Source organism: Cydia pomonella, chromosome 2 (assembly GCF_033807575.1).
Source record: "Cydia pomonella isolate Wapato2018A chromosome 2, ilCydPomo1, whole genome shotgun sequence".
NCBI lineage: Eukaryota > Metazoa > Arthropoda > Insecta > Lepidoptera > Tortricidae > Cydia > Cydia pomonella.
In genome coordinates this window covers 8,374,874-8,397,588 of record NC_084704.1, presented here as the reverse complement: position 1 = coordinate 8,397,588, position 22,715 = coordinate 8,374,874, and the positions used below count along the sequence as shown (strand labels likewise).

The window sequence follows — 22,715 nt, the reverse complement described above, 5'->3', positions numbered from 1 at the left end:
ACAATTATAATATAGGGACCGTGCGCGTTGGAGGGTCTGCCATCTTGTGGCCTGAATCGGAACCATAAACATGCACATTTACACGTCACGTGTTTTCTTATGCATAGTAGGTTCTGCCATCTTGTGGGCTACATCGGAACAATAAACATCAAATTTCGCATCGCGCCAAAAATCTGACGGCTCCTGTGCTGCCTCCTACAGTTCATGCACGCTCCCTATACTCAGAACAGCTGCTAATTTTCCGCGTAACACGAGTTCAGAAATCATTTGGGAGATGCTTGATGAAGACCCATGGTACATACGTGCTAGAGACCTCCATGAAGACATGCTCCGTAAGTTAAGGGATCAGCAAATTCCGGGTCTTACGCAACCCGGGGATAGATATAATAAGCCGAACCACCATAATCCTATGTTACCTGGTCTGCGTACTGGTGAAATTGACTATGTGTGTAAACAAGAAAGAGGAAAACCACTCTCCAAGCGAATGGCCCCACCTCGTATCCCTGTCATTTAAATGTATACATAGCTTTAGCGTGAGCCAGTTCATACCTGAACTGAGCCCCATTTACTTTACATTAGATCTTTTTGATACCTAAGACATATATGTAAAATAATACTGCTTGCGCTTGGCAGGCCATAACTCTGTAACTTTAATTATAAAAAATAAAGTTTTATTCTATTCTATTCTATTCCCTATACTCAGACTAAAGTGTTTGTGGCAAAAATAGTGTTTGACAAAATCAAATATCGATATGTCTGTTATCGATGTTACCTTAACGTTACCTATATTTTATGAAGTGAAGATAGCTACCGCTTTTAAGTACAAAATAAATGTAATAAAGAAATTGTGTAAAGATTGTAATTCATTTTCATTCTTGAAATTTCTCGGTAATTAACAGCGAGTAGAATTTAGATCTCTTAATTATTAATCTACAGATTTATCGATGATTAATTTTTTCAAACACTCGTTTTTGCCACAAAAACTTCTGTCTGATTATAATACGAACGAACAAACAAATCAGTTAAAAAAAAATACTGGAGCACTATTCGACTTATTTATTAAAGCACTCTAATATTTGAATACTATTTATACTGTTTTCATTCGTATTGAACTCTAACAAAAATATTGGGATTTTTTTTCCCAGTAGTTTCCATTAGTAAAAGGAGAGAAAAAAATCCTAGTAGTTACCACTGGTAACAACTTGGTGGTAACTAATGGGAATAACCAAAGTAACTAGAGTGGAACCAAAATAAGTCTGCAGCGATTTTGATAAACCATCCTGTGCAAGAGTTATTTGAAACGTCAAGTTTCCATGAATTACGTATAAATAACACTTGCACAGTATGGGCTATCAAAATCGCTGAAGACTTATCTAGGTCAAACTCTAAGTAAATACAAAGGACGCGCAAATTTGAAAAATTATATTCAGGGTCTGTTTAAACACATACTTAGTAGTCTAGCACACCCGGGCAACTACGTACTTTCAGTCGCCATCAAATATAACGGAGCGGCCAAGGGCTCTCAAAAGTATCTGAACAGGCACTCTAAAGGTATAAATTGGAACCCGGCGACGTGTCGCGACCGCAGACGGCAACTGCAGACTTCGTGTCTTGTTGTATTTAGATAGGTGGTCGCCGAACACAAGGTAAAATGAAAGCCGTGTATAAACTTGTACTTTTATATAACAAAACTACAATAGGTGTGTGAGAGAGGGCGCGGGGCCGCTACGTGAGCACGTGCGGCGGTAGCTGCGGTCGGCCCTCCAGCTTGCTGTAGTCTAGGTGAAACTCTTTCGCCACCTGCGGACAAACAATATAACATGTATATTGGATATCTCATCATTAAACCTTGGTTTTTTTGCGTGGAATTCTGACGTTTCCTGGTACGTACTCCTTAAATTTGTGGTGAAAATTACAAGCCAAAATAAAATATTGGATATACATTTTGACATGATTATTTTTCCTTACAATTATTATACTTTAATCGTGAAAACAAAGACAGTGTTATTTTAAAGTGCAATGTTTGGATATGAGAAAATATCAGTTGTTACTGGTATCATTCTAACGACTTCCATATGTCATGAGTTCATGACCTTTGGTCTAAAATTATATTTTTTATACTTTAGTGCCAATTACATCCACACTATCAGGCCTGATATCAGACCCGTTTTCGGGCCCGAAAAAGAGTATTGTGCCTTTTCACCAAATATCAGCATTTGAAATGTAAAAGTGAGTATTTTTTACAATTCAAATATTGTTAACAATGTGCTGATATTCCGTGAAACGAAAACGATTATCACGCTCGAAATCGTTAAGTGTGGATGTAATTGGCGCTTTTGTACTGTACTAGGTCGGGTCACTGTGTTCCACTCCAACCTACGGCCGCCGCACGATGTCGTGGCCGGGTCGTGAGTGTTCTCTTACATCTACTCTACATTTTAAACAAATTACAAATTTGTTTACGTCATGACTCATGTCATTCGGTTTTCAACAGTTTAAACGTGCGAGAATGTGTTTGCTCTCCTTTGTGTGTGTTATTTCATTGTTATATTTGTTATAGTTCGTGGAGTAATTTCGTTCACGGGAACTGTCCACTTTGCAATATTTCAATCAAATTAGAGTTCATGTAAAAAATATTAACTTCATATATAATTGACAATAACATGTACAGTAAAAAAGGTTTACCATCCTTGAAACGTCAAATTATGACAGCTGTCAGAATTCCACGCAATAAAAGATGAGTTTAGTCTCAACATAATATTGTAAGTAAACACTTTATTGTACAGTCACGTCTGAAAGTATCGATAGGGAACGTGCATGAACTGTAGGAGGCAGCACAGGAGCTGTCAGGTTTTTGGCGCGAGGCGTAACTGTGATGTTTATTGTTCCGATGTAGCCCAAAAGATGGCAGAACCTACTACGCACAAGAAAACACGTGACGTAAATGTACATGTTTATGGTTCCGATTCAGGCCACAAGATGGCAGACCCTCCATCGCGCACGGTCCCTATACGTAAAATGTGCCAAAAATATGTATACACTACCTTAATATATACGCAATAAAGTCGTGTATACATATTTTACTATACTTTTTTAGGGTTCCGTAGCCAAATGGCAAAAAACGGAACCCTTATAGATTCGTCATGTCCGCCTGTCTGTCCGATTATGTCACAGCCACTTTTTTCGTATTGATATTTTCAGGCGTGACCGTACGAGAAAAAAGAAATATTGATTACAAAAGCGAAATTATAGGGATGTCTTCCAGTTAACCTATACGAATATTCTTCTAGTAATGTTGGACATCCAAGTCAAGTCAATATATTCTTTATTCAATTGGGCCTAGCAACAAGCACTTTTAAATTGTCAGATTTTACAAATATCTTAGTATAATATCAGAGCAATTTATTGATGCAGTCAGTGGCGTAGCGTGCCTTGGCGGGGCCTCGTATACAAATTTGTTTGGGGGCCCTTAGGAAGGGTAAAGATTTCTCATAAAAACGCACGTTGGGGGCCCCCGTGGCCCGAGGGCCCCGTATAATTGATACGGCAGATACGGCGGTAGCTACGCCCCTGGATGCAGTTCTTATTGTACTTAAAAAATCATTGAATTATTATAGATATGTAAAACTTATTAATAAGAATTTCACAAAAGGATCGTCAAACACCGAAATTGTTTAAAAAATACTAGACTAGAAACTTTCTAGAATAAAATCTAAATGTCAAAAAATACGGATTACGGATACACATTGAGTTATCAATTTCATCATTATTAACATAACAATAAATAATTAATTTCAATCACACTTAATCCCACGGTTTTTAGGGTTCCGTAGCCAAATGGCAAAAAACGGAACCCTTATATATTCGTCATGTCCGTCTGTCTGTCAGTTTATGTCACAGCCACTTTTTTCCGAAACTATAAGAACTAAACTGTTCAAACTTGCTAAGTAGATGTATTCTATGAACCGCATTAAGATTTGTACACAAAAATAGAAAAAATTCTTTCCCCATACTTAGAACTGAAACTAAAAAAAACTTTTTTCATCAAACCCATACGTGTGGGGTATCTAAGGATAGGTCTTCAAAAAATGATATTGAGGTTTCTAATATCATTCTTTTCTAAACTGAATAGTTGCGCGAGAGACACTTCCAAAGTGGTAAAAATGTGTGCCCCCCCCCCCCCCTGTAACTTCTAAAATAACAGAATGAAAAATCTAAAAAAAATATATGATATACATTACCATGCAAACTTCCACCGAAAATTGGTTTGAACGAGATCTAGTAAGTAGTTTTTTTTTATACGTCATAAATAGTACGGAACCCTTCATGGGCGAGTCCGACTCGCACTTGGCCGCTTTTTCATCATTCATGTAGTCTAATTAGGAAGTTTATTGTAAAATCTTACACAATTACCCATGAATGATTTATCTACCACTCAAGCCATATATATGTGTTTATTTTTACTTTTCATACTCTTAAAGCTCGTCTTTATATTAGTGTGTATATAATATTTGCAGTTAATCTACTATAAGGCCTATAATGGACATGGAAGGCTAGAAGTGGCGTATCGTTCAAAGAACTCGATTCCCACCGGCTTGTCTAATTTCAGCCCGTTGAGTACTTTCACGATCGGTTCATGGAGAAAAGGAAAGCAAAATGAGCTCCGGGTTCCCTACGAATATTTGTGACGCGCCGCCACTGAAGGCTAGTAACTCGAGTAATGGTAATGTGTAACAATTTACCTTGCGCCAATTGTGCGCGTCAAAGAAATAGTAGGTGCCGCGCTCGTAGGTGGGCGTTTTCTCCACCATGGGCATGCCGGGCGCCTGCGAGATCCACACCTTCTCCTCCATGTGGTACCGCCACTCGCGGTTGTATCTGCAACAGGGCGTCACCAACTTTACAATGGCTTTTTTACGTACATATGCTGACAATCTGCACTTCTGATAATGATTATTCAGAAAATCTTACATGCATATTTTCGTAGTGGTGAAAAACCTCTTTTTGGATTTTTGTACTAAATTCACATTCGAATCTGTTATTACTGCCTCTTAAGCGTTAGCGAAGGTCTCTGTTTGAGCTTGGACAAAAATGTTTTCTTATGTCCGGATTTTTTCCCTACAGGTCGCATTACTCGATCTTTGTAAAATTTTGTGAGCAGGATCAAGAATTAAATAGTTTATGTCAGTTCAGTTTTCGTTTTTTTTTTTTTCATTATTGTGGAGCTATGGACTCTACAGCTCACAGAGCCACTAATAAATCAGATCTAAAAAACACGAATAAGTACTTACAATTCGGCGGCGGCTGCTATCTGCAGAACGTCCCCGACAAAACAGTAGAACAAATAAAATAATAGGTCTTCCTTATATCGACTCAGTCGTAGCGGCGCCAGCTTTTCTCTGATGGAGCCATTTATCAGATACTCGGGGGGTACGTGGTAGTCCATGTCTTGTGGCCTGCGAAGCAATTAAATCAGTCAAAATACGAGTTGAACTAGATGCTACAGAACAGCAGTGAATGTAGTAAATTCGTTGTTAAAATAGCTTCGACAAACGAAGTGTTGCCTAATTGATCACTTTTAGGCATAAACTTAAATAGGGATCTCTTGCATCAAATCATGGGCTAACAGTCTAAAGTGTGTATGGTCGAATTGACCGAAATAGAGTGGTAGCTGAATGAGATAAGTACCTGCAGGGGGTGTCCGCCCAGGGGCCGGCGAAGGTGAGATAGAGGTTGTCGGGCGAGTTGAGGTTGAGGCCGAGCGCCGTGAGGTCCTGCCCCAGCGCCAGCGACACGAGGCTGGGGTCCGACTCGGCCGCGCGGATGAACGTCAGCAGCCCCACGATACCGAACTGGTTGGGGATCATCGTCTCCGGTATGTTCGTTACTTTACCTAAAATGTTTTAACGTCGTATCAAACGGTCAAATGCGAGACGTCAATTTATTGGATTTTGGTGGCCGATATATTAAAGTATCTTTATCATGTTATGTTTTACTTCTGCATGCAATCTCTGTCAAATGTTGTCTCTTTAACAAACGCAAATATCATAATGACGGAAGCGACAAACGATTATCAACGGCTTGATAGATTTGACGGACGTTTACAAGAATGGTATTCCACCTGTCCAATTTGTTTGTCCAATGTGCATTGGGTCTCACTCACTCTCTCATTATGCGAAATGTGAGATGCAAATACACATTGGATCAAGAAATTGGACTGGTGGAATACCATCCTGAGCAACGCTATTAGTCGTTAATCGACTTATTATACATTTTTCGCTGGTTTTCAAATGAATTACATAATCCCAACAGTGCTCCCAAGGAGACATCCTTGTAGGGTCGGCAACAAACGTGGAACTCCACTAGTTGCAGACGCCCGTAGGCAGCGGTGGTTACTTGATATCTGACGGACCGCACGCTTGTTTGCCACCGTCGTAATATAAAAAAAAATCCCATCTCCATATGCAAATACGACCGGTTTGGCCTAGTGGGTAGTGACCCTGCCTACGAAGCTGATGGTCCCGGGTTCAAATCCTGGTAAGGGCATGTATTTGTGTGATGAGCATGGATATTTGTTCCTGAGTCATGGGTGTTTTCTATGTATTTAAGTATTTATAAATATTTATGTATTATATATATCGTTGTCTAAGTACCTCAACACAAGCCTTATTGAGCTTACTGTGGGACTTAGTCAATTTGTGTAATAATGTCCTTAAAAAAAAAAAAAAAAAAAAAAAAAAAAAAAAAAAAAAAAAAAAAAAAAAAAAAAAAAAAAAATATATATATATATATATATATATATATATAAAGTTTTCCAATTATTTGTTGTAAGATATCAATATAAGATTCTTAATTTGTAATGCTAAGGACAGAGATTTTGAAACATTTTAAAGGTGACCCAGGTAATTCAATAGTTATCGAAAAGACATGATAAAGCCACTTCAGTATATGATGGCCGTAGCCAACGTATTCGATCATACACACCATAGAATTCCGTATGCGCTCCTTGATTGACAACTTGGGGAGAAAAAAACTTTATGTAAAAATACGATTTATTTGCACATCAAATCTATCTACAAGACCATCTAACATGCATGCATACTACTACGAACTAAAATAGTTATTTACGATACAAGTGCAGAAAATATGAAATTCGCAACGAATAGTGATAAATTAAAACACGACCGAAGGAAGTGTTTTAAATTGACACGAGTTGCGAATTGCCTATTCGGACGTGTATCGTACAACGTTTTACAGTACATATGGCTCTTTAAAGTTTCGACGGCACGCGGCATGCACGGAAAGTCCTCATTCCCGCACGCGTGCGAGAAAATAGGAGCATATGTACTGTAAATGTTATTTACAATGCATCATATGAGCCATTAAACAAGAATAAACAGAAAATAAAGTTTAAATAATGTCCATAGGGAGCGCCTACGAAATAATATATCTGCTAAATGAACAATAATAATTATAAATAGCATAAATAACATCTATGTGACATTAAAGCTCTCCAATGTGTTGGATCTATATCCCCACGTAAGCCTATCAAATGACCGGGATTTATAAGCCCGTGAAATCCAAGGAGATATAAAGAAAATAAAATGAAATATATACACACACATTACATTACACACTGCGCTATTAAATTTACTACCGCGCATAAGTATATTGTATCTGCGTTTAAAAACTCGTTTAATTGTATCGGTTATCACATCAACACAACCTTGCCGTTGGACAAGTTTTTAAATGCAAAATACTACTGAAAGACCTAAAAATGTTCCTGTTCCTGGAAGATCTCACAAGAACCTGATCTTTATGCTTCTTACACACCGGGGAAGTTCCTAATGATTTCGCTTAAACCATGTTTAACTCCATAATTATCATAAATCTTGTTTTTTTGGTAAAAATGTATGGAAGGGACAAGAAGACAATTTGCACATAATATACATTAATTCAAATATCTTACGTTACGCTTGTAAATGCCGCTTAGTATGTATTTGGGGCAGAAAACATTATAATACAACATTTTCAAACAGGGACCCCTTCATAGAAAAAAGCCTTTAAATGGCTTAGACGCTTATCGAATAGCCCCAACGATTGGCTTTCCCTTTGAATTGCACACCCGTTCATTTGATTCAGCTGTAGAAAGGGGGTTTCCCTTTCAGAGATACCGCAAAAATGAAATCCCCTTCCTAATTTAAAAAATTATGACACCTTGATGACACCTACGACACTCGCTAGACACCCAGAACTTTAAACATAAATAAGCAATATTTGATTCTATTTTTACGAAGAGAAAGTTGATATGGCATAAGCATTATAATTTATAACTGATACCTCTCCAAGAGGTTAGCGCTTAGGAACGGGTACCAACTTACCCTTATCACGAAGCGCTTAAAAAGCCAAATGAAAGGGTTTTAGTCATTAGTCAGCAGCGGTTTTGGTAAGCAAAGCCTTACGAAATACCCCTTCCAAAACTCTCGAAGTGGATACCGGACAGGTCCCTGTTTGGTAATTCCCAAGCGAAACTGTGTACTGAGGAGGTGGAGGAGGTACCTTCGGGCTCGGTCTGTATGCCCTTGCGCGGCTTGTCGGGCGCGTGGTTGTGCTCCTGCAGCGCGGCCGGCGCGCCGCCCGCCGACGTGCCGGGCAGCGCGGGGAAGTCCTCTGACGACATCGTGAACTCCGACTGCTCCGACGTCGGCTGCTTCACCATACCCACTGTCGGCGAAAACCAACATTGTTATCATTTCTGGTTGCGCATTCTGTATAAGAGCTGCGAACCGTACGGACCGTTTTATGTAGGAAGTCTACTACCTGTGTTTATTTAAAAGAGGCATGGGCTCATATTACAGTTTACAGGTGTTTATTAAACGGCCCATTGATGGAACACTACATTCATTGAAAGATTTAGCGTCGATGACTAATCCGATCAATCAAAGACCAACCACCACACCACTCACAATCGGTAAACGGAATAACAAGTTTTTGCCCTCCCCACCCATTTTGTACTGTTCAGTCAATACACTAATCGAGGTAGGATTCGTTCGTTCAAAAATTCAGGCGCAGTTTTGTTCAATCGTAACTCCTACTACTACTTCGTCGTTTTTTTGAACCCTCATAACTTGGGTTTCGATTATATCAGATAAACAAAATTCTCGGTATATGATGTCGATATTCGACTTCTTAAACGTATAAAGTTTCAATTGCATAGCTCTTATACTATAGATATTATTGATGTCTAAAAAAAAACCTCCGATTTCGTCACCTACTCACTGATGATCATCAAGACTCTTAGGGCCACTTGCACCATCCCACTAACACGGGGTTAACCGGTTAAACCGTTAACCCAGGGACAAATTGTACTGGTAACCATGGTAACTCCAGGTTTAACCAGTTAACCCCGGGTTAATGGGATGGTGCAAGTGGCCCTTAGGATACTTCCTGAAATCTTAGAAAGCTGACATTTGGTATGTCCCCCCCCCCCCCCCCCCCTTAAACTAGAGGTTTGAAAGTTTATATAGGGACTCCATGTTATAAATAATAAAATCCATATTTCAGGAGTGTTAGTAAATCACTTCACAAACTCTACACCTTAGTCAAAATATCTGGCTGGGCCGTTTCGCTACGCTCCCTTTTCTATTACATAATCCTAGTCTAGTTCTTATAGTAGCGATAATGGCTTAACAATTACACTTAGGGTCAGTTGCACCAAACTGTCTGTCACCGTTAAAGTGTTTGCAAATATTTTATTTTATGGCCATTTTCATCTCTGTTGACTGATGTTGATCAGTTCGTTAAGTGCTGTTGGTGCAACTGACCTTTAATGGATATTTCCAACTGGGGGAACTTGACTTGTTAGTCGAGTTATTAATTTGAGGTCCTTGTGTAACAAGGAGTCGCGTTAGTAGTAGTAGGTGAGGGTATGAGTGTGTCGCACCATACAGTTTTGAGCCGCGCAACGCCGCGCGCGGTGAGCGACGGGAACTCGCTGAGGTCGAGCAGCGGCGGCGTTGACGTGTGTGGTGTGAGTGTGACGTACCGTACGGTTTAGAGCCGGGCGGTGGCGGCGCGGCGGCGAGCGCCTGGTCGCCGGCGCCGCGCGCGGTGAGCGACGGGAACTCGCTCAGGTCGAGCAGCGGCGGCGTCGACGTGTGTGGTGTGAGTGTGACGTACCGTACGGTTTAGAGCCGGGCGGTGGCGGCGCGGCGGCGGGCGCCTGGTCGCCGGCGCCGCGCGCGGTGAGCGACGGGAACTCGCTCAGGTCGAGCAGCGGCGGCGTCGACGTGTGTGGTGTGAGTGTGACGTACCGTACGGTTTAGAGCCGGGCGGTGGCGGCGCGGCGGCGGGCGCCTGGTCGCCGGCGCCGCGCGCGGTGAGCGACGGGAACTCGCTCAGGTCGAGCAGCGGCGGCGTCGACGTGTGTGGTGTGAGTGTGACGTACCATACGGTTTACGGGAACTCGCTGAGGTCGAGCAGCGGCGGCGTTGACGTGTGTGGTGTGAGTGTGACGTACCGTACGGTTTAGAGCCGGGCGGTGGCGGCGCGGCGGCGAGCGCCTGGTCGCCGGCGCCGCGCGCGGTGAGCGACGGGAACTCGCTCAGGTCGAGCAGCGGCGGCGTCGACGTGTGTGGTGTGAGTGTGACGTACCGTACGGTTTAGAGCCGGGCGGTGGCGGCGCGGCGGCGGGCGCCTGGTCGCCGGCGCCGCGCGCGGTGAGCGACGGGAACTCGCTCAGGTCGAGCAGCGGCGGCGTCGACGTGTGTGGTGTGAGTGTGACGTACCATACGGTTTACGGGAACTCGCTGAGGTCGAGCAGCGGCGGCGTTGACGTGTGTGGTGTGAGTGTGACGTACCGTACGGTTTAGAGCCGGGCGGTGGCGGCGCGGCGGCGGGCGCCTGGTCGCCGGCGCCGCGCGCGGTGAGCGACGGGAACTCGCTCAGGTCGAGCAGCGGCGGCGTCGACGTGTCGCCGCCCTCGCCGAACACCGAGTGGTAGTTGCTGCCGGCGTTGAAGCGGGACAGGTTGCCCATATTTGACTGAAATCAAATTACGAATTTTACTCAACGAAACATGCTCCTGCTACATGTACATAGAAAACACATATAATAGAATGTAAATGCAAAAACGCGCACGAATTTATCTTGTACCTGTTTGTACTTCATGTTGTCAATTCACTTCGTGGCTTATAATTGGCATTTGGACCATTATTTGTGTTATCTTCCTTTATATAGCTAACGAAAGTGAAGAATGAATGACTTCCCGACTATTTTTCGTGGCTCCAAAAGTTCCATACCGTCATTTTACTTAAATATGCCCAGCTATTTCAAATTTCAATATCCAATCAATTGCTATTGGTAGCTGTAGTTACCAGCTGTCGTCCTTATTTTATTATAATAATATCAAGCACTTGAGTGGATATGTTTAGGAGTTTCTGGTAAGTAATTTCTTTGTTTAGAACATAATACAATATAGATTTTATGAACAGAATTTAAGATTTACAGATCATGTAGTAACTCTGGAATAATCTTTCGCTGCAGGCAGCAAGTACGCTTAAGATGTTTACATACCATAGCATTAGAATTAGGCTGAGATAGTGGCGTCGGCATCGGCACCCTTCGATCTGCAAACGCCCGTTGTCCAAAAAGTGTAGATCTCGAGGCCATAGAGGGCGGGGCACCGCCGGGCATGGCCGTGGCGCCGCGGCCCGGGGACAGCGCCCCGCCGAACGTGGGCGTCACATGGCCCGACACGCCGCCCACCAGCCCCGAGCCTACGCGACCTCCCACCCCGCCGCTGGCTAGGCTTCTAGGTGCTTGCTGGAAGTTCAAGTTTGCCATAACCTGGAAAATTAAAATATCGTTAATTTAGTGATTCTAGTGTGACTTAAGAATTATTTCATTGATAAACTCAATAAATATCTCCTATTGGATTCCCCGTTAATTCAGTGCTACAGTTATAGGGCTCATAGAAAATAGCATGCTGGAAAGCTGCACTAATTGGTCTCTTATTGACAAAAATGGATCCTAAAATATGGATCAAAGTAAATTATGTATCAAAATTGGTTTTGGGCTGCATCAAATTTAGATGTCTCCTTGCCACTGTAATACAGTGATTTGCCTCAACAATTTTTATCTATTCTAAATAATGAATATTTATAAAACCTTTGATTCATGATACACTGCTAGTATAACTAAACAAAACAACTAACATCATTTTAAGTATACAAATATCTGAAGTATCTTTTACTCAGAAGCCTTATATTGCCCTAAAATTGTTTTCTATGATAAACATTTTTGTTCTTATTGGAGTAGTTAAGGAAAAATCAAGTTAAACTGGATTTTTTTTAGTTAGAGATGTTACCTATTTCAATTTCAACATGAAGTATTATATCCAGGGGTTGTCAAACTTTTGAAGAGAGAGATTAGGATTAATTGTTTGGGTGTGCTGTGGTGGTAGCACAGTCACATTTTTATTGCATGTCACATTCTAACAAGTATATAAGTACGAAAGTGACAAGCATATTGACAGGAGCTAAAAATGCAACCATGCTGCAACCACTGAAGAGCCACAATTGCAGGTCTAAAGAGCATCATGCCAACCCCTGTCTTAGTACAACTACCTTTCCATGTAGTGAAGAAGCATATGTTCTTTAACATAAACTTTGTCTTCTATGCTTAAGTGTGTATTTTTTGTTGTTGTTTTAGATAAAGTTCTGACATTTGTTTTGGAATGGTTGGACAGGACATATGGCAAGAGATAGCATGACAAAATGATTGAATGATTAATTGAATGATGATGACAGAGACCAACTCCACAAGATGGAAAAAGGAAGCAAGTTGACCAATTTAAAAGATGGAGAGACAACATCAATAAACTTGGAGGAACAGAATGGCACAAAATAGCTGACAATAGAGAAGAAGAAGAAGCTGGAACAGGCCTATGTTTCACAGGACACGCTTGACACTAAATCAAGAAAAATTATGCATGATAAAACTGATAAACAATGTGTAGTTTAGTTTCCAACAATAATAATAAAATGTTACATATAAAACATAAGTATATTCTGAAAAATATGTTTAATGAGACTCCATAATTACAAAAACAAAGAAACTTATTAAAAGTAACTTAACACAACATAATTGCGATGTGAAATCATTCTAAGAACTCATCTATTTTTTGACCAAGCAAAGGCTTTGTCCCTCAAAGGAATGGGTCAAATTAGCCTGTGTATGGATTATTGTGGCCATACTGTACCGAAGTGATAGGTAAGGTACAAAAATGCCTGCGGTCATATCTTATATCATGATATACTTAATGAAAACAATCAGATCAATGAAGTTTATATTCATTGCATTTCATAAGTTCTGCTATGTGATAGGTATGTCAAAAATTTGAAATAAAAAAACCTAAAGTACCATATTCACGGTTTCATTTTCATTAGCCGGGTCCACATAGATCGACCATAAGTGCAAGGCAATTTCCTCACGCACAAAACAGCCAGCCAAAACGCGCGTGCCACCTCGGCCTAGGCACGTCTACACTGGCTGTTTTGTGCGTGAGGAAATTGCCTCGCGCGTATGCTCGCTCTGTGTGGACTCGCCTATTTTCAAATATCGAGCACATGTTAAAGCATCAAATAAAATAAACTATATGAAGTGTTAACAACATCATATCAAAACAGGGATCACCAAATGGCGAACCGCAGTCCAGATGCTTATTTAATAAACTCGAGAAACGGAATGAAACATTGCGGTTAATAATATTTTAACACATTCACTGTCTGTGCCCCGTATATGGGTCACGGCAAGCCTCTATTACAAAGCCGTAAGGTTGACAGTTAAGTCTGGGACAGTGAACATGTTAAAAACCAGACCCTTGTAGAAACTAATTGGTGATTTCTGTGTTAAAACATCAAATAAAATAAACTATCTGAAGTAAACAACCATGTTATAAAACATCATTACTGAGTAGTTGCGAATACAACTTTCAGTTAATCATTAAAATTTTAAATTTGATTGCTGACCGCCTGTGCCTTAAAGGGATATGGATATAAGGAAAGATGTAAGGATAATGATTTATGATGAAAACCTTATTTAAAATCAATAATAGATCTTTATAGGTATATTATTATGTTAAGCTACATAGTTGTGTTTGTTTGTACAACATTACTTAAATTTGTGTAAAAGATGACTCTACTAACATTTATAAGATTCACAATTAGCTTCAAATTTTAGGCATTTCAAAAACAATTTCCAAATGTTGCGTTAATGTCTGCTTTCCAATGCTTAATTTTTGTTTACTTCCACAGCAGGGCAACTATGTAAACTCAAATTATATTATTGTTAATTCAAGTTGGAAAATATAGGCTGAAATTGAATATTGAATACAGGTCATTTCAGTAAAATTGTCATTGAACTCCAGGTCAGATACATTTCAGACCCAACATGTGTTTTTGGAATAAAAGAAGCAATAAAAACTGAGTGAAAGTTTGGGTACCTAAACAGCCAGCTCACTAACTCAAAGAGCATGCAGATGCTTCCATGCAAATACAAATAATGAATTAAAAGAGAAAACAAAACATCTCATTGAACAGTGGCAATGAATTATATATGCATCTGTTTCAACTTACGCAGTGTAGTCAAGAAAACACCGAAACTGCATAAGTGTTATAAGAGAGATAAACGAGGTGACGACAATAACAACAAATGCAATAGGTAAATCTTTTCCATATATTATTTGATTAGCATTCGTCCTCTGTCAAACAATGGCGACCCAGGGTGAATAAGTACAATAACTTCTTAAAAATTCATTCAATATTTACCTAATGTGTCGACGTCAGTCCTTATTCCACTATCTCAAGAAACGTATGGATGGTTCATAATAGAGTATTCTCGGCAGAAATTAATGAACCCACTAGAATGGAATAAACAAAAGTTTGTTGACTGTTCAATTTACAAAACGATCTGTATGCATTGAAAATTTTATACACCAACTAGAAACATGTGTAACACAGTCTCCGCTTCAAACACTGCTATAAAACGCTGAAAACTTTATGCATCATTACGTCACAAATAAATATTTTAACAATTTCACTCTGTTTTGTCGAACGCCACATTACCCTAAACAACTATGGCGGCCATATTGCTGAAAACGGAAACTAGTAGTAATATTCACCCTCTTTAAACTCGTTTTATACCCTCGAATTAATTTTGTGAATAGACTTTAAATAGTGTATATAGTTTATTTTTATCATAACAACTTTTTTGAAACATCTAGATTTTATTTTATGATGCATTTATAAATATTTAGAACCTAAATTGACTTTTAGGGTTGGTCATACCGCAAGTAAAAAAAACTCCGACATTTTTGGGTAATATTGTCTATGAATGGTACCTTTTCTATTGCTATATTGTAAGTTAACGCAATTATTTTTTTCATGTCATGTGATTATTATATTTAAATTTGTAGTTGACAATAAAAACAGGAAGCTTATTGTAGTTAGCACTAGAACGCTCGCGTATTTCTTTTTTTTTTTTTGTTAAAAGATAGACATTTACACATTTACATTATCTTCTAACAATTAAAATAATAATTGAAGATAACAAATCTGATTAGAATTAGAAGATAACAAACCTGACGTTGGTCATTTCTTGTAAGATTTTTGTCAAAGTATGGACGTTGGTTCTTCATTACTTATTTACATGCATTTATTCACTAGTTTTCTTTGAATTGAATTATTCGCGTCAATGATTAATGATTGTAATCACCTACTAAATGAAGAATGAGTAAACTACCCTCATTACAAATAATTGTCAGTGTTGCCTTGAAAGACATTCCCAAAGTATGGGTGATTGATTAATATTTGTAACAATCGAAATAGCACACAGATAACAATTCTATTTTAGCTTTTCATTAACTTTGTTTTGCAACATTTTTTTTTAAAGCCTGACAGTAAAAAGTGTAAAATAAGGGCACTGATTTCCAAAATGTATAAATTTGTGTCCTGTAACAGCTGGCATTGTATAGTGTAAATCATTATTTTCCTTGTTTTACCCACTATGGAATGGAGAGTTGTGCATTTTAGCAGAGCTTTAGTTTTCATATATACAAAAGAACGTTCCCATTTATTATAAAAAGGAATTGGCCAAGTTGGATGCGGTTTTTTGTAATATAATCATTGGTATCACTATTACTATTGGTATCACTATTGGTTCTTAGAGTCAAAGAAAGATAAGTTGGCAGTGGTTTTGATAGCCCAGACTGTACAAGTATCAAGTAAACGTCATAATTTCATAGAAGTTTGACGTTTAAAATAACCCGTACACGGTCCGGGCTATCAAAATCGCTGCCAACTTATCTTGGTTTGACTATAGTGGCGTTCCTCTTCAAGTGCACACTTCAAGTGGTCGGATCAAATAACAGTGTTGACCACCAGTGAGTGGTTAATGAGGAGTTGTCGTATTTAGAGGTGTAACGCTTTTATTAATAGTTACATTCTTCTAGCGCCCAAAAGTAGGTAGCGAGTTACACAAGGATCCCATGCAGTAAGGAAAACAATAATATTGGGTATAAAATTTATTCGTGGGGATCGTGGATGTGGGAGCAACTGCCTAGTATAAGTTCAATCTTGATTTTAAAGAGTTTGAGATGTTTATACGCAGTGCTTAAAACGCGTACTTTTTTTTAACAGATGGAATGGACTAAGTAATAGATAGATCATCAAATACATAGCAACCTCCACCAGACGTGTACATGCAGGCTTGGGACGAACTACCGCTTGGTCATAAAGAACCTTGGCCAATTGGGAAGTCCTTAATCAGGCTTAGGTCCCAAGTTGATCGCTGTAAGCAAAATATGGCCAAATGGAGACCTAGCCTAGGACTCTAGCCGTAGCCTCTCGACTCAATGATACCTGCGATACAGCAATGCAAACCATGGCACATCTACTGGCGTGCCCCGCATGCCCGCATCATTGCTCGAAGATGGATCTGAGGGACGCGACAGCCAGGGCTGTCAAAACCGCCGCCTATTGGGCTTCCATCGTATAAAAAAGGTACCTCGACACGAAAAGCGAAGAAGAATAAAATGTACCATTTACCAAACTTCTTTTTTTATTTCATATTATTCTACACCGTATTAGCTTTCCAATAGTAAAATTACCACATGACTGAGATACAACATTTGTTGCGTACTATGCACGTGCTACAAAGTCGCTGGTATGGTAGAGACCATATTTTGCCAGTTTTACTTAAGTAAGTGATACGAGAGTTTGGGAGTGGAAAGTTGTCGGTATTTGGTTATTAAAACAAAAAATATCATTGTAAAACTAATCAAATTGTAATCACCGCGTCACTACATTAAAATTTCAAAATGTCCACCACGTTGCAGACACAAAGCTGCCCGTAGCAAAATTTGGTGTGTTGACTGTCCTTATCATTTCGGAATTATTTCTTAGTTCGTTCACATAGTTTTGTACCTTTTTTTTGGCGATGCAATTGGTCGTAGTTTCTCCCATTTTACTATATGTTCATAAAAAAATAAGTAGATTCGCTATAAGTATTCCTTTAATTCTCTCACTGCACTAAGTTTCCGTAACAAGTTAATAGTTAAAGAGTATAGTTACTTCGTATCAGGTAGACGATGATGGTAAAACTGCCGCAGCGTAAAACCCTTTCACAAAAATAATCAAACTGCCAATGAAATCAACGAGGGAGTGGTGAAGGCATCTGGCTGATTTTATATCACCATGGAATCGAGAAGATGCTATCTGCTGGACTCCATACGGCAAGAGTGAGGTAAGATGGAATGGAATCTAACTGTATAGGGAAACAATTATTATAGGTAAAGCATGAGAGAGCATTATTCTATTCAAACTGTAGTTTATAAACATCGAAACAAGTTTTACTATGGAATTAAGTAGAGGCTGAAGTAGTTGTTATGCTATGTATTTATCTATATAACTATGAATTTCGTCACCAAGTGCCCATGGTACAAGCTGTTAATAAAGCAGACTATTATTAATTTTGATTTGATATTTCCCTGTCTATGGTTTTTAAACGGGAGATTATTTTAAATGGCTGGCAACATTAAGGATCATATGATCGTTCAATGAAGCAGCACGTCTGACTAGGCGTCGACTTGCTCCTTTCAGCCAGTTTTTAATTTTCTGGCTGATTATCGGCTGTTTTACGTGTGAGCGGTGTTAAATATTAACTATCAGCCATGGCGCTAAGCGACGCAGATGTTCAGAAGCAGGTATGTTTCAATAAAATGCAGTATCGTAGAGTATACGCTGCATGTAATATGACATGATATTTGTCAGATTGATAATAGAAGATGCTGGGAATCGTAAAGATCTAACGATATTTGATGATGTTGATTATGATAAATATATTCTATTATGCCTGATTTAGCGTCTCGTACATTTAAATATGCTAATTTTCCATTATCAGATCAAGCATATGATGGCCTTCATCGAACAAGAGGCCAACGAAAAGGCTGAGGAAATCGATGCCAAAGCCGAAGAGGAGTTCAACATTGAGAAAGGACGCCTCGTGCAACAGCAGAGGCTTAAGATCATGGAGTACTATGAGAAGAAGGAGAAACAGGTGGAACTCCAGAAAAAGATGTATGTACCCACAATACCTTTACTGCCTAGAGTTCATATGAAAACTGCATTAGATCTTTGAAAAGACGTTTTCTATCTGGTTGTCTCTATTACATCCACTAGTTTTGCTGTATGCCATACCTAACTTCAATTTTGCACTGAGTGAAAACTTCAATAAAAGATTATGTACTCTAATTAGAATCCAATGCATAATTGGTAATTATTTCTGTATTTTCAAAATAATGGGGATACCCATTATTTAATTGTCAAGCTCAATCAAATCTGAAAAATTGAAGGTTGCAAATTATGATTCCAACAGGAATAGAAGACATGTGGTGCCTAGGGGTTAACCTAATGTATCAGCCGTAATTGTTACCTTCATTTTTTGCACTTGACATCTGGTCATGTGATTTCTAGTGACCCAGAACTTTGGCTCTCGAGTGTACTTGCAAGACATTGTCTTACATTTCAGTACAATTTTAGGGTGTATTTTGTATTTACTAAACCAAGATAACAACAACACACATAACATAACATTTGGTCTTTGTGTGTTGTAAAAACATGTGAAAAAATAGTTTTTTTTTTATTATTGGGTAGTAGATTGGGTTGGGTGGGTTAGGGTTAGTAGTAATTTAAAATATATAAGTTGTTTTTCCCCCAAGCCCCCATGAGCCGTGGCAAAATGCCGGGACAACGCGAGGTAGAAGAAGATTAAAGTTGTTTTTGCTCATACTTCACTTCACAGAGCTTTTGAGTTTAGATCATTGTTTGATGGAGCCTTCGCATTTTGAAAATATTGAATTATACCAAAAAACAATGACACCAAAATTGTATATACCATATTCTATAAAATAAATTTATGAATTATTTGGTGAAAATAAAGCAAATTCCGGATTAAATCACTCATTACTATAGCTTAAATACTAAAATATCAATAACCAAACTTGGTGTTATTATTCTCCAGCCAATCTTCGAACATGCTCAACCAAGCTCGTCTGAAAGTACTGAAAGTGCGTGAAGACCACGTACGCAATGTGCTGGACGAGGCCCGCAAGCGCCTGGCTGAAGTGCCCAACAACAAGGATTTGTACTCCGAACTGCTTGTCACACTCATTGTACAGGCTCTGTTCCAGGTCAGTTGTTCAATCATTACTTAGAAATTAAAAGAAAAAATATATACACCTGATAAAAAAAAGAAAAGAGCGTACTCCCATCTTAAAGGCCGGCAACGCACTTACAACCCCTCTGGTGTTGCAGATGTCCATGGGCGGCGGTAATCGCTTACCATCAGGTGATCCGTCTGCTCGTTTGCCTCCTCTACCATAACACCTTATAAAACAAAGTACGTTCGCGATAAACTCTAAAATACTGAACATATTTTCATGTGGTTTTCACCTATCAATGGAGTGATTATTGAGGAAGGTTTAGGTGAATATTTTTTTAATGTTCAGTGTAATTTAAATTTGTAACATAATTGCTTCAATAATGAGGAACTCAGGAGACAACCATGGCAAAAAAAAATACTGCATTTCAAAACTGATCAACATCCGAAAATTGTGTAATGGCACACAAAACGGCAATGGAAATATTTTTTGCAGATATTGTAAACAGTATAAAGTATACCGGTATTTAGGGCTGAACTAAAAGATCAAAATCCTCGGATTTTTAAATGAAATCGTTTTTTTTCTAATGCAATCACTTTTTAAGTGATGATTAGTCGCTTTCAAATTTTTGTGATTAATAACATATTTCTTTTTATAAATTACTGAATGTATTTTATTGTTGGTTAATCCTGTGAAACAAAATAGTCATGAGTATAATGACAAATCAGCATGGCTTGCGTGTATATTAGAAAGTCCTATAAATATGGTCATTAATTAAAATATAAAATATTGCTTATATTTTTTTCTAGTTCGAGCTTACCAAGAAAATGTTTTGTTTCTTTGTTTAGTTGGTGGAACCTCAGGTAACCGTCCGCGTACGACAGGCCGATAAGAGCCTGGTGGAGGGGCTGCTCCCCAAGGCACAGGCCAGCTATAAGGAGAAGATCAGCAAGGACCTCCAGCTGAAGGTGGACAACGAGAACTTCCTCCCTGCTGAGACCTGCGGCGGAGTCGATCTTGTAGCGGCTAAGGGCCGTATTAAGGTAACGATCATTCATCTAGTTCAATTCGTATAATGTAATTTGCGACATACTTTTGTAGACATACCTAATTCAAAAAAATTGAACTCTGACCCAAAAAAAGGATTTTTTATGATACCGTTTTGCCAGCATGATTGATACATAACAGTTTGTACCTATAGCCATGATAGATTAGCTACAGCTTTCCAGTAATTTCAGTGCTTATGCCGTTTGTAGTTTTTCATTTTGAACCAAAAGTTTCATTTCAATTATTTTATCACTACAAAAACATCTCTGTAAGTAATTATAATTTATAACTTTGAAGTACTTTATTTGTAGTGGCGTGGCGTCTAAAAGCACATATTCTCCAGTAAGATGGCTTATTTTTTGCCTTTAAGAGTTGATAGGCAATTTGCTCTACTATATTAAAAAACAAACAGTTGGGGATCAGGTTGGATAGACGCCATGCCGCTATAAGGCCTTTTTCAAACTAGTGCTTACGAACGCGGATAAAGTACAAGTTAATCTTTAGGTAGCGTTGCTATCGCTGTTAAAAACATTGTTGCATTTCGTCTAGTAACTGCCAGCACACGTACATGAATATGGGAATACTTTACGCGATAATTTGAACGGGACCTACGAGTAATACAATGAAGCAAGTGTAAAATGAATGATTTGGTGCAGATCTGCAACACGCTGGAGTCGCGGCTGGAGCTCATCGCCCAGCAGCTGCTGCCCGAGATCCGTACGGCGCTCTTCGGGCGCAACCCCAACCGCAAGTTCACCGACTAGATTAACACATCTGTTACTACTAACTTATTATAAATCATTATTATTCGTAGAACTAAACGTTATTATAATAAATGTTTCCTTTGCCTAATTAATTATACTGTAATAATGCGTACAATTTTGCTGTTTAGAATTTAACTGGTCTTGTCGAGTCGTCAGAAGTAAATAATGTGTGATCATGTAAGTTTCTGGTTCCTGTTTGTAGTTCTATTCTTAAGTGTATGTTAGTTTCGCCTACTTAACACCGATGTCTACTGAGAACAAAATATTTTATTCCTACAATTCATTCGTCGTATATATCTTAGAGTAGAGATTCGAAACGATATAATTAAGACATTGTTACCATATATCTAGGTAATAATATGAATAGCATTTGAAAGTCGATTCTGTTAAAGAGTTCATAGGCGTCTCTGCACCTTCCGCCTTCAGTATTAATTGCAGCACGAGTCATGAGACACAGGCGACTTCGTTAGATCGACATCCCTCAACCTCAGGTACATTTAGTTGTATGTGAAAATGTTTCTATATCCTTATAATAATAGATGTTATTACGGGATGTTTTGCAACGATATATTTGATCTATATCGTTTCGCGTAGGATCACTGAGTGCTGCAAGGTTGGCTCACGGCGGCAGCATCCTACGCTGGGAACACCTAAATCGAGGTAAAGATTTGGCTGCGCGCAGTGTAGTGCCGTGGGGGAACCTTACAGTGTTTCACACATTCCTACCTTGTATTACCTGGCAGTTACAGTTTCCTCGGCTTGCTTTTGACGGACGTAATCGGCAGAGCACAATAGCTCTTATGTAAGGTACAATGTATAATCCCCTTTATGGCACTGTTAAAATTCTTATGTAAATATATAGATGTGTTAATATTAATCTTTTATTTCTAAATATGCCTTATCCTATAATATAAGCAATATAAATATAACAACCACCAACATAGGTATACAACGTGTCTCTACTCTCTGGACATTGAGCTATATCCCATCGGTTAATAACCGATTATTTTGTCAAAATTTCATAACCGATTATTGGAATCTCGAATAACCGGTAACGGTTGTTTATTTAAAACTTAAATGCTACAATTTGATCTTCTAATGACTACACAATTATACTATAATTTTTGTCATACGTGATACGAAATATAAAAAAAATTACTTTCCTTAAAAATAAGGATAGTATTTTG

At 38.9% G+C, this 22,715-nt stretch overlaps 2 protein-coding genes across 2 annotated transcripts; one reads left to right on the top strand and one right to left on the bottom strand.

The window, feature by feature from the left end:
- Window positions 1–1,665: 1,665 nt before the first annotated feature.
- Window positions 1,666–15,790, bottom strand: LOC133533083 (regulator of gene activity). The gene is made up of 9 exons (XM_061872030.1): window positions 15,641–15,790; window positions 11,575–11,847; window positions 10,860–11,043; window positions 8,560–8,724; window positions 6,985–7,017; window positions 5,689–5,893; window positions 5,292–5,456; window positions 4,743–4,878; window positions 1,666–1,800 (listed from the first exon to the last, which is right to left on the bottom strand). Exons 1-9 carry the CDS (start codon window positions 15,695–15,697, stop codon window positions 1,726–1,728), a joined length of 1,293 nt encoding a protein of 430 aa, XP_061728014.1. The 5' UTR covers window positions 15,698–15,790; the 3' UTR covers window positions 1,666–1,725.
- Window positions 15,791–18,095: 2,305 nt separating this feature from the next.
- On the top strand, window positions 18,096–22,401 carry LOC133533067 (V-type proton ATPase subunit E). The gene is made up of 5 exons (XM_061872008.1): window positions 18,096–18,262; window positions 18,460–18,635; window positions 19,579–19,747; window positions 20,566–20,760; window positions 21,421–22,401. The coding sequence occupies exons 1-5, from the start codon at window positions 18,230–18,232 to the stop codon at window positions 21,526–21,528; spliced, it is 681 nt and encodes a 226-aa protein (XP_061727992.1). The 5' UTR covers window positions 18,096–18,229; the 3' UTR covers window positions 21,529–22,401.
- The last annotated feature ends 314 nt before the right edge of the window (window positions 22,402–22,715 follow it).